Source organism: Crassostrea angulata, chromosome 3 (genome assembly GCF_025612915.1).
Source record: "Crassostrea angulata isolate pt1a10 chromosome 3, ASM2561291v2, whole genome shotgun sequence".
Classification (NCBI taxonomy): domain Eukaryota; kingdom Metazoa; phylum Mollusca; class Bivalvia; order Ostreida; family Ostreidae; genus Magallana; species Magallana angulata.
In genome coordinates, this window is record NC_069113.1 from 30,838,013 (window position 1) to 30,855,002 (window position 16,990).

General features: G+C 32.6%; 1 protein-coding gene across 1 annotated transcript in view; it reads right to left on the reverse strand.

Moving 5' to 3' along the window:
• Positions 1 to 16,990, reverse strand: part of LOC128178078 (uncharacterized) — a 154,536-nt gene that overhangs the window by 42,294 nt on the left and 95,252 nt on the right. Inside the window, exons 87-130 of the mRNA XM_052845075.1 lie at positions 16,562 to 16,823; positions 16,125 to 16,297; positions 15,658 to 15,840; positions 15,324 to 15,579; positions 14,624 to 14,781; positions 14,352 to 14,525; positions 13,947 to 14,199; positions 13,626 to 13,789; positions 13,338 to 13,514; positions 12,711 to 12,972; positions 12,460 to 12,629; positions 12,080 to 12,253; positions 11,699 to 11,957; positions 11,293 to 11,456; positions 11,025 to 11,195; positions 10,659 to 10,871; positions 10,324 to 10,366; positions 9,830 to 9,993; positions 9,385 to 9,555; positions 8,672 to 8,936; positions 8,229 to 8,389; positions 7,922 to 8,092; positions 7,555 to 7,773; positions 7,314 to 7,356; positions 6,270 to 6,442; positions 5,799 to 5,963; positions 5,467 to 5,688; positions 5,306 to 5,348; positions 5,048 to 5,211; positions 4,563 to 4,742; positions 4,198 to 4,407; positions 4,020 to 4,062; positions 3,771 to 3,934; positions 3,465 to 3,638; positions 2,860 to 3,072; positions 2,663 to 2,705; positions 2,258 to 2,421; positions 1,927 to 2,094; positions 1,614 to 1,829; positions 1,218 to 1,260; positions 929 to 1,092; positions 616 to 795; positions 311 to 520; positions 184 to 226 (exon numbers count right to left, since the gene is read on the reverse strand). Coding sequence (XP_052701035.1) covers positions 184 to 226; positions 311 to 520; positions 616 to 795; positions 929 to 1,092; positions 1,218 to 1,260; positions 1,614 to 1,829; positions 1,927 to 2,094; positions 2,258 to 2,421; positions 2,663 to 2,705; positions 2,860 to 3,072; positions 3,465 to 3,638; positions 3,771 to 3,934; positions 4,020 to 4,062; positions 4,198 to 4,407; positions 4,563 to 4,742; positions 5,048 to 5,211; positions 5,306 to 5,348; positions 5,467 to 5,688; positions 5,799 to 5,963; positions 6,270 to 6,442; positions 7,314 to 7,356; positions 7,555 to 7,773; positions 7,922 to 8,092; positions 8,229 to 8,389; positions 8,672 to 8,936; positions 9,385 to 9,555; positions 9,830 to 9,993; positions 10,324 to 10,366; positions 10,659 to 10,871; positions 11,025 to 11,195; positions 11,293 to 11,456; positions 11,699 to 11,957; positions 12,080 to 12,253; positions 12,460 to 12,629; positions 12,711 to 12,972; positions 13,338 to 13,514; positions 13,626 to 13,789; positions 13,947 to 14,199; positions 14,352 to 14,525; positions 14,624 to 14,781; positions 15,324 to 15,579; positions 15,658 to 15,840; positions 16,125 to 16,297; positions 16,562 to 16,823 — 7,432 coding nt within the window. The remainder of the gene's footprint in view (positions 1 to 183; positions 227 to 310; positions 521 to 615; positions 796 to 928; positions 1,093 to 1,217; positions 1,261 to 1,613; positions 1,830 to 1,926; positions 2,095 to 2,257; positions 2,422 to 2,662; positions 2,706 to 2,859; positions 3,073 to 3,464; positions 3,639 to 3,770; positions 3,935 to 4,019; positions 4,063 to 4,197; positions 4,408 to 4,562; positions 4,743 to 5,047; positions 5,212 to 5,305; positions 5,349 to 5,466; positions 5,689 to 5,798; positions 5,964 to 6,269; positions 6,443 to 7,313; positions 7,357 to 7,554; positions 7,774 to 7,921; positions 8,093 to 8,228; positions 8,390 to 8,671; positions 8,937 to 9,384; positions 9,556 to 9,829; positions 9,994 to 10,323; positions 10,367 to 10,658; positions 10,872 to 11,024; positions 11,196 to 11,292; positions 11,457 to 11,698; positions 11,958 to 12,079; positions 12,254 to 12,459; positions 12,630 to 12,710; positions 12,973 to 13,337; positions 13,515 to 13,625; positions 13,790 to 13,946; positions 14,200 to 14,351; positions 14,526 to 14,623; positions 14,782 to 15,323; positions 15,580 to 15,657; positions 15,841 to 16,124; positions 16,298 to 16,561; positions 16,824 to 16,990) is intronic.

The following is a 16,990-nucleotide window of genomic DNA, read 5'->3' on the forward strand; positions in this document are numbered from 1 at the left end:
ACATGTACATATATCTGTTATATACATACTGAAGCTGAGCTATCGCTTTTCAGTACTATCAGTACTTTGATTTCCTCAAGATTTTACCTTCATGCTCCCTGTACAATACCCTTTCATGTAACCACATATATGTGAAATTAATATATAGTCATTAGTCATAACCACCCCCCTCCAGCAGCTTACCTGACTCTATATATTCCAAGCAAACTGAACTCCTCAGGTTCTCCTAGAAAGAAACACCCAATTCATATAAAAACTTCAAATTGAAATATTTCATCAAATTGAAATATCATACTTAAATAATAAATACCCAATCTTAAATCATGTAGTGCCTTTGTATAAAACACTTTTTCGATCTGAATAAAAAGGCTCTGGGAACAGTAGTCTATGCTGAAATGTACTTGATAATTTCTTCTTAACTCTGGAGATTTGACACAGCACTGCACACCATTACAAGTTGAGAGCATGACACATTTAACATCAGCATGCAGGTTAGGCAAATTCATGATCATTCCACAACCTAAGGAATGAAAGTTAGTTAATATTTATCAATAATTTGTACTTTGTAATTAAGAAAGTCAGAAAAATTGTCTTCTTCAAAAACACATTCGTTACCACTGGTCCATCCATTGGCAGCTGTAGTTGAATAGATACCAACAGATGTATTACACATTGGGTTATCTGTATAGCCAGCCAGGCCTGTTTCATCCATAAGTTGCAACAAATATTCATCTGGAATACTTAGTTTAGCAGTTGGAAGATGTCGATCCACTTTCCATGAAAACAGTGAGAATCCTTAAAAATAAATAGATTAAGTTTATTTAAAATCAAGTTGATTAAAGTCTCCTTTAAAGAGGGTGAACTCCTAATTTTATATATAGTAAAATCAATAATCCAATAGAAAAATGGATGCCCACAAAATATGCACCTTTGATATTGTAATCCATTGACCATTCACAGACATCTTTTGGTATCAAGGAATCTTTAAAGAGGACGTAGAGCACTGTGTCATTTCTACTGGACTCATAACTGTGGCTGATGTTCATGTTCAACAAGTATTTTCTATCATTGAAGAAGTTCACCAAAGAAAAGCTGTTGAAATAAAAAATTAAAACAAAAGCATAATAAATATTACCACAAATTTATTATCAGACGAAGTCTTTTTTTCATATACTAGTACATTTATTCACAAATTTAAGATCTATGTAAAAAATTACCTCAATTCATATATCCCATAGAAATCCATTTTCACCACTTCACCTAATAAATTGAGCATACATCATAATTGTGTTTGAAGAGATTGAAATTAAGCTTTAAATAAAAATATAATTCAATGAAATATACAGTCAGATATATATATATATATATATATATATATATATATATATATATATATATATATATATATATATATATATATCCAAATCACAAAAGTATTTTCTCAGTGTCCGGTAAAAATAAAATAAAAGAAAAAAAGCAACACTAACTGCAAAACAAATTATGTTTTGCAGTTAGTGTTGCTTTTTTTCTTTTATTATATATATATATATATATATATATATATATATATATATATATATATATATATATATATATATGAATGAATGACATACCCCATGTAAAATTGAGGAGACTGATGTTGAATTGCAGTTTTTCTATCTCCAACTTCAAGGTGAATTTACAAGGATCAATTTTGACTACCGTTTCTATGTTTCGTTTGAGTACTTTGTCTTCCACACAGCAAGAGGTGGTTGTACAAGTGTCAGACAAATAACAGTTGATGAGGTCTGAGTCTGTGAACTGACTGATCCCAGACACCTTTCCACATTCTGAATAAAAAATCATATTTCTTTATCATTTCAGTTTAATTTCGGATTGAAACAAAGTAGGTTTATATTTTCATTAACATTAGATATAAAAACACACCATCCTTCCAAAAATTCCTGTGGGGAAAATAGTTTCCTGCTTGTCTATGACAGGAATCTTTAAGATATTCGGGAATATCAAGAACTTCTTGCAGTAAAACAATGTCTGAGGCTTTCATCTCTGACTCTGTTATTTGGTTTTCTGCTTTCCATGTTGACAGTGAAAAATCTGCCATTATAAAATAAGATTCAAAATTAGTGAGTTGTACCCAGTATATTTGTTTGACGTACCTGCTAATTCATATGTATTTGCAGATTATAAGGAATATGTTTACGTCTTGCTATCAAAAATACTGTTTGAAAGGTTTCCTTTTGGTTGAGGAATAGCATACTTTTTTGTACAAAACCAGTAATCAAGCTGCAAGGTTTCTTTGGCAACAGAGAATTTTTTAACACCACAGTCTCTAACACACAGGGACCAGAGGATTCCAAACACAGACTGATATTTAGGCTCATTTGGTACTTCCGATCAACTTTCAGGTCATACACTTTATACCTTTAAAAGATATCAAACTTACACTATTTATCTTTAAAAATAAGTATACACTGTACTGTTCATCCACCAAATCAAATTTTTCAATTTGATAATATTTCAAGACAAGCAATAGCTGTTATGATTACATTTTCAAAACTATCATTTTCTATGTATAATTTGCTGGCATATAGTCGCATTGATTGCATTTTCATTAGGAAAAATGTGTTTTTAAGTGTAATTTTAAAAATAATTGAAAACTCACTGCATCCGAACAACATTGTTGAGGAAGAAACTGTGCTCTTTTCCTAAAACATTATATGCCGTCATTTATAAGAATATTCAAAATATAAATGAACTTACATACAGTATCAAAATCATTGATTTTATTGAAATAATTTTTACATGTATATTCATATAAAATCAGCTCTAATTTATAAATCCAAGGAGTTTTATTCTCACCAAATGTGAAGTCATAGAGTGAGATTTGATGAGCAAAGTTTTCAATCTCCAACAAAATCCTCTGGTTACAGGGATCTAGTTCTAGGAGCACGCTGATTGACCTGTTGAGTGGAGTGTGTGATGTCACACAGCATTTGACTGATGTACAGGTGGCAGGGATGTGACAAAGCAGGTCTGTGGGTAGATGTCTGGTCAGCACTGGTAGAGGACAGTCTGTAAAGTGAAGCAACACAACATTAGAACATGATACACACCACTGCACTCTCTGTCTTTCTCGTTCATATATTTAATCTAAATCTGGTTAAGCATGATTTTTCACACATTTTTGGTAAGAACATATTAGCAGTGATTAATTTTCATTTGTAATAAGTCTTGTTGCCTAGAGAAAAGAGAACACTGGTTAGTGAGAATACTTAAACATCCATCAGCAGCTTTTCCTCCTAATGTTTTAAATATCTATTGTATACATCTTTTGGTTCACAGTACAAACCTGCACTGAGCTACTTAAAACATCTTTTCAACAATATAAAATATTGTAAAATTTCATGTAAATAACAATTAAACATGTACTGTAGATTAAAACAGAGCTCCAGCTGAAAACTTGCCTTTTGTCCATCCGTGTGTATTATTTTGGTAAATGATATCAGTTTCCCTACATTGTTCCCCTTTCATATACTGTGCTATTCCCAAATCTTCAAGAAGTTCTAACTGACCATATTCTGGTAATGGCAACACTGATGAAAAACTGTGATCAGCTAACCAGCCAGACATTGAAAAACCTACAAAACAAAACAAAAAATCCAAAAGATATGAATATCAAACTAGGTATTGAGTTCCCTACATTGTTAATTTAAAATTTAAATGTTATGGATTGTAATGATCAGAAATTGTATAAATTTGAAGTAACTTACTTGGGATGACAAAGTCTGTACTCTTGAAGTCACAGACAGGTTTCGGAAACATAGTGTTTTGAACAATGTTTTCAGTTAGGGTACAATTGTCTGGTTCATAGCACACACTTATATTGACACTCATCATATAATGTGAGTCACTGACCAAGTCAAAGATGATGTAACTAAAAGAAAATTTACTCATTAGTACCACATATTACACATACACATCAATGATGGTAATAGAAAAAATATATTATGTATTTTTACCTAATTCTGTAGACTCCTTGAAGACTGAAATGCTTTTCTTCACCTTTAAATGTGTTTACATAGATTATATAATTACTTGTAATTATAATTCTCGAAAAAATAAATAAATATAGTTTTCAACTTTAATAATTTATGTTTTAATATCAAGAATTATAAAAATATCAAAATGTTTTATTACCAAATGTAAAGTCCAAGAGAAATGATTGTTGTTTTCTGTTCTCTATGCCTACTGAAAATTTTAAATGACAAGAATCTACACCAATGAACCAGCTGAATGTTGTATCCATTTCAGGATCTTCGGTACAACAGTTGATAGAGGCACAGCTGGCACCCACATAGCAGTAGGTCTTCTTCTTCATGTTGTAAGGTAGACTGCGTATTCTACATGCTAGAAATTCAAAAAGCACTTTAATGAGTAAATAAAATTGCAGAATGATCTTGTACATTTTATAAACAATAAGGTTTTATGGTATGTTCTAACTTGCAACTTCTTTTAAATAGGATCAGTGCACAATAGCTATAAATTGAGAAAAAATCTGTCACCATTGTGTTGATTCCAGCCATTGTATGTGGGCCAGTATGGGGAAACATTTCTTCTACACTTAGATGACTTGAGATATCCAGGCAGTTTTAAGGAGTCTTCTACTTTACCCTTCATATAGTTAGGTAAATTGGCACCATAACTGTAACTGTTGTTAATTTTCCATGATAAAAGGGAAAAACCTATTAAAAAAGGAATAGTTTAAAAATGTATCTGTGAAAGCTTAAACAAATTAGTCAGATATTTAACTCTTTCATTTATTTCCACATTCATAGTTATTTAGAGCGTGTAAAAAGCAACAATAATATTTGAATTGTCGACTGCATATATTAAGACATCTTCTGTGTAACATTAGGTGGTGTTGGCAACATAAAAATTCTCATTGTTCAGTTTGAAATAAGTGAAAAATCTCAAGACGGGGGTAAATATCATAAAATCGACCAACAATTATATAGCTATGATTAAATATAAAAATATGTTATCAAACCTGGTGGCAATAGCTGATCAAACTGGCATTTTCTTTTGGACACAAGGCTGTTGGCAAGTATTGTCTGATTAGCAATTTCACATGCTTTCGAACTCTCTGTACACAAGCTTACATTTACATTTAACACATATTTGTGTTCATGTTGGAGATTTTTTACATCAAAACTACAAGGAAATGTAACCAAAGTTAGAATATGATGACAACAATAATCATAATCTCAATCATGGAGAAAAAAAGTTTTTAAAATCTAGAACTTACTCCATGCGTACAACTCCTTGTAACCATACACTTTTTGTCATGGCTTAATGAAGAAAAAAATATCAAGTTGAAAATATATGAAACATTTGCAACTAAGCAATTTTTCATAGGCATTGTAAAATTTAACATACTCATGCAAATTTTGGATTTGCTATACATACATGTTGACAGCAATTTGTCTGTTTCAAGAGAGATTTCCTCAAATTTCCATTTATCAATTCCAAGCACTATTTTTGATGTGCAAGGGTCAATTTCTAGGTATGTATGGAAGCTTCTCCCCAAAACTGAGCTTGATATACAACACTCTACTCCTGAACAATAACTAGGAATATTGCAGGTAAAAGAGCTGGGGAGGATTGGCAATGCAAGGTTGTCTAAGCATTCTGAACAAAAAATCATCACATGAGCATACAATCATATATACGTATCTTAAAAACTTCACTGTAATTCAAAACATTTGAGAACTTTGTAAATTTCCTTTTTTTAAACTTGCCTGATGTCCAACCAGTGCTGTTTCCATGAACCCAAGATGTGTTACAGTCTGTATCCTTAAACTTTGACAGCTGTAAAACTTCCATTAGATCCTGCAGAGCACTTCCTGTCAGTGGAGTAGTGTTAGGATATCCATTTTCTGACAGCCAGGTACTGGTAGAGAACCCTTAAAACAAATCATACACATTTACAACACCTTGATTTATGGAATAACATATTTAATGATTATGTAATACTAGTTGAATATTTGTATGCAATTGTTTAAAAATATAACAGACATTAAGTCAAGAAAGGTAAAACCTGGCAGTAAAAGAACATATTACATCAATATGTTTGTAGCAATATATTAATTTCAAACAATACATCAAAAGAAATCTTACATGCATAATATACACATCACTTATACATGTATATCAACAAACTACACAGATTTTTTTCAATTTTACACACTCTGTGAACAATTGTCTCTTACCAGGTATTGTTTCTTCTGCTTTCCAGTTGCAGTAAGGTTGGGATCTGGACTTTGGTAATCTTGTATTCGAGAGAACTGTGTATTGTTCACAGTGTAAGGAACTCTCCCAGCAGGAGAGGACGGAGAAGCTGACTAGGTACATGTTGGCATTACTCAGGTCCTCAATTGTATATCTGTAGAAAACAGTTTGGGAAGGATATAAATATAACAAAATGAAAGAAAAAGTGAGCAAGCTCACATACGCCATGCTCCCATATTATTGGCAATCCTATAATGAAAGACAGAGTATGCAATAAACACACAAAATGATTTTATTTTAAAAGGGACATAACTCAATAAAAAATAATGACATCAAGACTTCCTGCACATCTATACTTCTGTCTTTATAAAACAACAACAAAATTTTAAATTCGAAAATGCAAAAATTCCCATAAAATTGTAAAATCGGAATTTTCTGGTACATATATGTAATATGCACATCCTAAATACCTACAAAGTTTAAACAAAATTCAGTCCAACAGTTTAAGGTACTTCACTACACCGAGACTTATACTTTTAAGACACTACGTCACAAGATGGCGATTTAAATGCTTTGTTAAACTGTTTGTATCAATCGTTTCAGGTGTTTATCGTCATAGCTTAGTGGTTAACGTATCAGGCTTAGGAACCGCAGGTAATGAGTTCGAATCCACCTGGGGTTTTTGTTTATGTTTACTGGATGAAATTTTTGAAAACATCATGTTTTATCTAAAATTGCACATTTTTTCGCCTATTTGACATATATACTTCTTATCCACCATGCTTTCTATCATAATCAAGTAATTTTCTGCTGATTTGAGAAACTATTTCACGGTGTAGTGAGGCACCTTAAGAGGAGCCGCGTTTACTAAACACAGGACAGAAGGACTGACACACTGACACAATGACTGACTGACGGACGGGTCAAAAACATATCCTTCGCACTTGCTGTGTGATGTATCTCTATGGAAATGGAGTACAAAATATAAATCCAAATTTATTTTCAATGATGTACATCATATTTACCTGAGATGATATATTCCACTCATAGTAAGCATTTCTTCCTTTCCTATGAAGAAATTTATTCAATTAAGAAAAGTAATGAATAGCATTTTAAATATTATTTTCTGGATTTCTAAAGATTTTTCAAAATACAAATACATGTATACAAATGTACTTTATAAAGTGAACGTATACTGTTTAAATCAAACAAATATTTAGTTCTACTTTGAAACTGAAAAATAACAGTCAAAGAACACACCCTTACCCCAGTTAGTGTATGCACTTGGCTGTATTTCTCTGACAAACTTGTCTATGCCTATCCTTATTTTGTCTTGACAGTAGTTTAGACTGAAGTGAATGGTCACATGTTTCAGCAAAGGTTCAGAATACAAACAGCACACCACATCCGAACAGGAGTCTCCCAGATTACAGGTGATAGCTCCTCGAATAACAGGAACATTGTTTGGGAGGGATACTGGGCAATCTTTTCAAAACAGAAAATAACAGAAATCATTCTAATTCTTTAAATTCCTGAATAAAATTCTCGGAAAAACTGTAAAATGTAGTGGTAAGTTGCATTTTTAAAAATCAAAACTAAAAAATGTATTTTTATAGATGCATATAAAACCCACCATTAGTCCATCCAGCTGAGGGGGAATTAAACACTCCTGATGACCTGTCACATACTTGTGAGGAGTTATACAAATATCCATGCATTCCCAATTCTTCCTCTAGTCTAGCTATGCTATAGTCTTCCATGACTGTGTACTTGTTTTTTGTTTTCCATGAATTAATTGTGAAATCTAAAAGAAAATTGAAAACAAGTCATCAAATGAGCAACGTATAGCCATTGTATTTTGTAGTGCACATATTTAGTTTTCTATAATATTCATTTCCAAATAACACCAGAGCTGAAAAAAGATATTTCTTCCTGCTTACTCTTTATTTCTGTTCCTATATTCCACTCACAGCTAGGTTTTGGTATAAGCGTATCATCAAGTACAGACACCTCTTCACAAGGCAGCCCATTCTCCATACAAACCATAAACTTTAGACTAATTCGCAAAGATTCTGCTCCTGGGAGGTCTACTATCTTAAACCTAAAATATTTCCAATAACATCATTAAATTAAGCTTGTCCATCAGAATACTACACAACTGTTATATCGAACACATGTCATTGGTAAAATTAAATGTTATCTTAGCATACCTGTTATAAATTAAATTTTTTATTTAATTGATCTATGTAAAAAAGAAACTGCAATTTAAATAATTTTCTTTCCCATAGTGCAGTAATGATAATTGGATTGATGTAAAGGCACAACATTCACCCTTAGTTATAAAAGGTATAAAAGGAATCATTATTTCCTCATTTCTCTATACCTTAGTCTATAGATTCCCTTCATCCAGTAGTCCTGCCACTCATTGAACTTAAAGTCATACATGGTGGTTGGCTGTACAACAAATCTATCAATCCCATATTGAATTGTCCATCGACATGAGTCAATTGATAAATAAAACTGGAGTGACTGTGGTTTTAGTTTGGTTACATCCATACAGCAGTTAATACTGGTACAACTGGATGTCATGTGGCAGGTTACATAGGAAGGTAATGATTTTAGTCCTGGGTTCAATGTTGAGGGACATTCTGAATCGGGATGTATACAAAACTTAATTAATACATAGAATAATATCTGACCATGTTAACCTTAAGGTGGTATGGGACATCTGTCGATATTATGTGGATTAAAGTACTATATAATTGAAAAACTTTCACCAGTTTAGAATTTTCAAATTTTACATAATTTAACCAAAAAGTAGCTTTTAAAAATATTTGAAAAGGTAGAAATTGGAAAACCCCCAGCGGGATTCGAACTCATGACTTACAGGTTCGTAGTAAACCCTCTAACCCACTGCGCTACGGAGTTAGGTGACCATTTTTGGAAAGAAACTACTTATATAATTACACTTTATTTTATTGTTTATTTCGATAAACAATACGTCATAACATGGAAGTGTCCCATACCACTTTAAGTCATGTTTAAAGAATGTTTTTCTTCTCAAGCATAAGTGGCTGCACTGAACTTTATAATCACCATTTTTCCATCCATTCAATGTAGGCAGGTAATGAGCATCTGATCTATTACAGGAAGGATGCAATATGTAGCTGGAAACACCCAGATAGTCGTTCAAATAAACAAAGTCTTTTTCAGTCAATTTGTTGGGAACGAGGCCATTTTCTCTAGTGTACTTTGACAAGGAGAATCCTTAAAAAAGATTTTTAAAAATTTAGTAATCTTAATGATACCTTATTTCTTATATCTTGTGATTCAGCACAAGTCTGTTAGTTTGACCACATAGAAAAAGTAGTGACCTACAATAGTACATTATTCATGCGCTACTTTGACCTCTTGACCCATAATGATTTTATGCAGGAATAACAGCGGATTGCGCAAACACTGTTATATACGAGAAAACATTTGCAAGTGTAAATATTTTTTTAACACTATCTACAAAAACATATACAGTATACAGCTGTACCTGGTTTTTCAAAGGAAAGCCTTCCTGTGCATTTTCTTTTTGTAATCATTGTATTTTGGAATACATCTGCTATAAACTGACAGGGTTTGTACCTCTCCCAACACAAGGATACTTTAAGGTCCATTAGAAACATACTTTCAGCTAAGAGGTCATAGACTTTGTAACTGAAATTAGAATGTGAAATTCAATAATCTCTTTCTTTCTCTATCTCTCTCTTGATAAGTTAAAACAAAACATACATGTAGTATACTTCAAAGATCATTTAAAGAAACAAAATAAATCTGTTTACAACATGTATCAAAAGCCAAATATCAATGATTAAAAAAATCGATTAGACTGTTAAAAAACCCATCATGAAATCGTGGAAATTCTTCAAAATGTACTTTCAAAATGTAACTTGAAAAAACCCTATATCAGGTATATCAATATCAGTCATAAATTTACATCGAGCAAAAATAAGTGGGATAAAAGTGAAAATATATCAATCAACTCACTCGATGCGTATTAATCCAAACAGGTAGTATTTCTGTTCTTCACCTTATGGAACAGATAGATCAACTTAAATCAAAGGTGTACTTAGTTTTGTTAATCTGACGATATGATCGATTTATTAAAACTGTATTTATACATTGACTCATTAGAAACTGTGACTTTCATCTACTTGTACTTGAATGAGTAATGTCATAATTTTCATAGTTTGATAAATTGTAAAGCAGATTCAACAAAACTTTTACTCAATATTTTGATTTAAAAACCCCCATCAAAGATATCAATCATACATTTGATAACATAATATATATTTTCTTTTTAAGTATTTCTTCTCTCATACCCCATGATAAATCTGTAAAAGGTATGATTGCTTGTAGATTTTCCACTCCTAAACTAAGTGTCCTGGTACAAGGATCGATATCCATGTTGACTTGGAATGTGGAGTTTGTTAATTCTGCTTCTACACAGCAAGTTACTTTGTTACAGTTAGTGTCCAGTTCACAGAACAGAGGGAAGGAGGACAAGGCAGACACATTGCTTTTGTCGACACACTCTGAAAATTAAGTAAAGTGCAAAAGAAAGTAAGAAGTTTGTTCAGTGACATCTAAGATGCAATCATAAACTTCTAAGTCCCCCTTTACATACACATGTACATATGTAAATATCCTTGTATGTTTCCAATAATTATAAAAAAAAAAGACAATACCATTGTTCCAGCCTGTAACATCAGCCGAGGATCTGATGGCTCCACATACTGAGTCAGACTTAAGGTAAGGCCTCACAGAGAGGCTCTCCAGGAGTTCATCGGACAGGAAACTTGGTAAAACTTTCATTTCTGTCGTTGATTTTTCATTCAACCATTGAGTAGTAGAAAAATCTGAATGACAAAAAGTATTCACAAATTTCTAATTTCCAAAATCATAATCACATTTACAAGTAACTGTATTCAGTGTTTCAAACTGCATTGCTTTTACCTTTAATTGAGAAAAGTTTATCCCAAGTTTTCTGAGACTTTGGCACGATGACATTATTGAGAATGGATATATTTACTACACATGGCCCTCCATCATCAAAACAAGCTTCAGCAGACATTGAGAGATCCAGAACATTCCCATCAATCAGGTCATTTACAACGTATCTAGTATAGACATATTTAATAACAAACAATTTTACAAGGTATACCAAATACAGTAATCACTTATGTTCATTGACAAAAAATACTTCTTTACATCCAAATCATCACTCACAAATATGCCATGCCATTTATGACAGGTTGGCAGTTTTTTAAAATCATCCCTATGAAATCAACTATGGCAAGAAATAAATAAAAATTACATGCCACTAACTTATGAATTTGTACCAAGATTTCTATAGAATCACCTGATTTTAAAAACGCCACCCAAACTCATGATGTATTCTTTTCCTGATACAAATCCACTAAAGTAATGCTTGCGATACATCTTCTCGACATGCACTCTTATCTTCTTATATGAATAATCAATGTTTATTCCAACTTCAAAAGTCCTGTTCAACAAGGGTATATTAACACAACATGTAATGTCTGCACAAGTTGATGATACAGTACAGAGAGCATCATTTCTGACTTTGTTAAGGGACTGCTGAACATCTAGAGGACAATCTGTAACAAAAATATCAAAACCATTTATATACTTTATCAGCAAGGCATATAATGCATATACAATTCCATTAGCCATATTTTCCAGCAATTTTTAATCTTTCAGGGTTGTTTTTAATAGTCACATGTATTCCATTTGGTGGCAGCATCAGCATAAGCAGAACCAGTTGGCGAGCAGGTTGGATAGAGCATGAAGGCAGCCACACTGAGGTGGGATAACAAGTTGTCCACGGCGCCACTCTCCATTGGTGTAATTACTGTCAGTCCTTCGCTTGTTTGCCAGTCATTCAGTGAAAAACCTGCATTAGTTGGCAATTATTTTTCTTTATAAACTTGCTAGAGCTATTTTGGCAAATTCGTATATTCTAATCATAAACTGTTAGCAAACGTTTATGTTAAAAATGTTACAATACCATTTGCTTAGCAATTTTCAACAATGGCAATCCTTTTTTTAATTATGTATAACTGAAAATTGATTTATGTTGAAGACAACATATAAATTTACCAGGAATTGTGAATGGAGCATCCCATTTGCAAACTTTCTTTGGAAGATAATAGTTCTTCAGTACGTCTACAGAGACATTACAGTTAGGAACCTGCAGAGCCTCCAAGCAAACATCTAGTCTCAAATTCATTATGAAATGCCCATCTGTGTACATATCAAATGCCTGGAACCTGTAGATTGTAAATAAATATATAATATATTGTAAACTTTTACTTATATTCCATAACAAAACATTTCACTTGCTGACTTACGTCATTCTGACGACACCAAAGAGCCAAACTTCTTCTTCTTGTCCCCATTCATACTCAAACAAGTTCTTTGAGAAGCTCAGTTGATCAATGCTCACCACCATTTGGAATGTACATGGATCTATCTCTAGCTTGGTGGAGAAGGTCGAGCTGATGGCAGGAACATCTACACAGCAGTGGATGCCAGAACAAGAACTGAGGAAGTGACAGGTGACCGGCTTACCTGACAAGGAGGGTAAAGGCTCCAACAACGTTTCATTGCAATCTGTAATGAACAAATCATACAGTGAAATATAAAAACAATCTCACGACCAAAATCCCACACAAAAGATCTTTCTATATTTTGCAAATATACAGAGAGAAAAAGTAAAAGGAAACATTTGAACATCTCTATTTCAATTGATCTTAAAAATAAGAAGGAAATTCAGTATTACATGTGCAAAGAGACGTATATATACTATACATATAACACATATTTCAATATCAGAGAAAAATCGCAATAAAAACTTTTTTCTCATAATATGTCACACATATGCGATCTTGACAATATGCTTTTTTTTTTTAAATGAATGTACTTTGCCAGTAATAGTTCCATTTTACTACAACAGTCTTTCAAAAGATCTGCTTTACCATTTTTCCAGTTGTCAGTGGCACCAATGAATGGATATTTTGAACTGCTACACCTCTGGTTGCCCTTGAACACAAACTGTGCCAAACCAAGATCTTGCATGAGCTGTGCAAGGTTATTTTCTGTCAACCCAGCAGTTGATATTCTCTTTCCAAGTCTCCAGATATGGTAAGAAAATTCTGTAAAAAAAAACCCAAAACCAAGTGCATTAATTAAGCTTTTCATTGATGTTTTGTAAGACTGTAATCACCAGATATGATAAGCTTAAGCAAATGTTTATGTAAACATACTATCATCCAGGAAATCAGTGGTCCAATCACATGGCTTTTTGGGAAGTTTAGTGTTTGTAAAGATTGGAATATCGACCATACACGTTTTAGCTGATTCAAAGCAAATCTGCAAGTTCAGATTTACCAAGAATTTACGTTCACTGGAAAGGTCATCGATGGTAAATCTGAAATAAAAATGTATTTTAAAAATTATGCATCACTCTAACTATACATGCATATTACATAAATTATATATTTTTAAAAAATCAGTTTGTCTGGTTTTTCCAATTAACCTTATATTTACTGACACAAATATCTAAATGAATGGAAATATCAAATTACCTTAGTCTCACAACTCCATTTACAACTATAGTTTGTTCTTCTCCAAATGAGTATGTGTGCAAACTCACATTGACAGAGAACTTCTCAAAGCCTACACTGAGTTTGTAATTACAGTGGTCCAGTATTAGCCAGGAGTTGATTGAGCGTCCCAGTAGAGCCAAATCAGAACAGCATCTCACTCCAGTACAAAATTCAAACAGGTGGCAAGTTGTGTTAGAGGCAATGGAGCTCAGGGACACATACTGATCACAGCCTACAAACAGGAAAATATGTCATACAAATTTGTCAATGCAAAGAAATATATTTTTTTGAATTTGAAATTTCATGTAATGCCATAAATAAAACTACACTTAATAAGGCATGAACCTTTGGTCATCTTGTGGTGTTCATGAAAAATGTACAAACCATTATTCCAGCCACTTTTACTGGGGTGGAAGGGTACTGTTTTCCTGTCACAGCTGGATTCTTCCATGTACTGAATGATGTCAAGGTCATGCAGCAATTCAGACACAGCATAGGATGGAAGCACAGTATCAATATTGTAACCTTTATTGTCCAACCAAATCTCTAGGGAGAAATCTTTAAAAAAAAAATGAAAAATTGATAGAAGACTGTTTCAATCTTCACAGTAATTGTGATTACAATACAATCAGAAAAATTAATATTAATTCACAAACCTTTTTTAACAAAATCCCTGGTCCAGTTACAAGTAGGCTTAGTAAGCTTATTTTCTTTAAGAACTTGAATATTTATTTCGCACGGTCCAGATGTCTCGAAACAGACTGTTAAATTAAGGTTCATACCGTAGGCAGTCACCAAGTCAGTTATCAAGTAGCTGGAATTATAAAGTATACGAATACAACATACAGAATGTGCTTCTACAATTACAAGTTTGAATTTTTCGAAGGGGTAGTTATATTATATTGGTAAAAATGTTCCATATAAAAAAAACCATAACTATATTTTGAATGTAATGCTTCTAAAATGTTCCCTTAAAAGAAAAAAAGCACTAGGCAGGTAATATTATAATTTGTGCACTCAGTCTCAGAAAGTATATGCCCATTAGCAAGAAGGCAAGGGGGAAATAAAAGTTCTCTGTGAAAACATGTGAAATTATTGATGAATGTCGAACTGTATTTTATGCAAATCGAAGATCAATATTTTTCAGTAAATGCATATAAAACATGTATCAATAGGCGTTTACGCTGGATTACAAAGGAGTCTCCCTGTATAATTTAAAACAATACGTTTTTGTATATTAATCTTCCCGTTTTACATATAAAAAGTTACCTTGTTTCTGAAAATATTTTTCATAATTCCTTAAAATACATACACGCATACCTAGCATTTTGATATCTAAATTGAAATTTGACTCACTCCATGTTAATCATTCCAAACAAAGAGACATGCTTCATCTCTCCAAACGTATATCCCAGAAGTTTGTGACTCCACTGGTACTTCTCTATGCCAACATTTATTTTACCATTACAAGCATCGATGTCAATAAAGGCATCCAGGTTTGTGTTGAGGACTTCTGGGTGCAGACAGCAATGAACACTGCTACATGTCCTAGATATTGCACATCTTGTGTGTGTCCCTAATGTGCTCAACCCTTTTGTTTCTTTCTCACATTCTATAAAATTATAAATTACCAGTATGACTCAAAAATAGGAAGTTTTGCATTAGCACAAAGTTTAAGAATTTTGGTTACCATGATTCCATCCTGAAGCATTGACTTCTTTGAATGGGAATTTCTTCCAGTCACATTTTTCTGATGTTGTCAGGAGATAGGGACCTACTCCAAGATCTTGGAACAGTTGTTTCACATAGTGAATGTCCATAGATGATCCCACACTAAGTCCATGTGTAGATTTCCATGTTTTCAAAGAAAATGCTACCAAAAGAATTGGGTAAGTATAATAAACAAAAACATATCAACATTCATTGAAAAAAATACACTCAACTTCATGGCATCATGCCAAATGAAGACAATAAATCGGGAAGAATATATCATGATTTTTGCAAAAACATATTTATAATTCAGGAAAATTAATTTAGTGTATATGCAAAAAGCAATTATGAAAATAATTTTTTGAATATACATTTAGTTGTGTATTTTATTTAAGCTTCATAATGTCTGAAGATATAATAATAAATATACATGTAAATGCATCTTACCTTTGTCTCTGAAGTCTTGATTTCGGTTGCACACTTCTTTAGGAAGAATTGTATTGACAAACACAGGTATAATGGAATGACAAGGCTGTCCTGATTCCAGACACACACTCATGTTCATATTCACCAAATATTCTCCACCTTCACCATTGTACACAAGGTCTGTTATTATAAAGCTGTTAGGAAAAATGAATTAATAGACAATTATACAGCTGACAAAATAGCAGCTTAGTGTTTTTTGTAAGACTTTTGGTTTCATTTTCAAATTGATTTTTAAATATACATGTTAATCAAAGTTTATATCATAGTAATTCTGTTGCACTATTTTGCATCCTGAAACAATATCATGGTATTGTAGAACACTAATTTGGAACTTTAAAAATTGTATCATGGAATTGTACACTATTGTTTATTGTACTAAGCAGACAGAAAAAAATTACTCTATCTCAATGAATCCAAACAGATCAAACTTCTCCAGGTCCCCGTATCTGTAATTGTGCAGACTCCTGTTAAACTTGAGATTTTCTACGCCCACTCTGAGCTGATGGTCACAGGCACTAACTTCAATAAAGGCCTCCACAGACAGGCCTACACTGGGTACATCCATACAGCACCGAACTCCAGTACACGTCTTGTAAAGGACACAAGTGGCCAGATCTTTGTCAATGGTTGGTCTCTTGATAATGTCATCAAAATGACAATCTACCAAATTAATAAAATTAAGGAAGTTTACCTACATGAATAGTCAGAATGATTTAATTCATTTGCAACTTTTAAACTTCTTTTCATGTTAAAAACTGCTTTTATTGACAAATAATTTATCAATAGCATACTTTCAAGTTACAGTCGACAGAGACACATGTTTACAG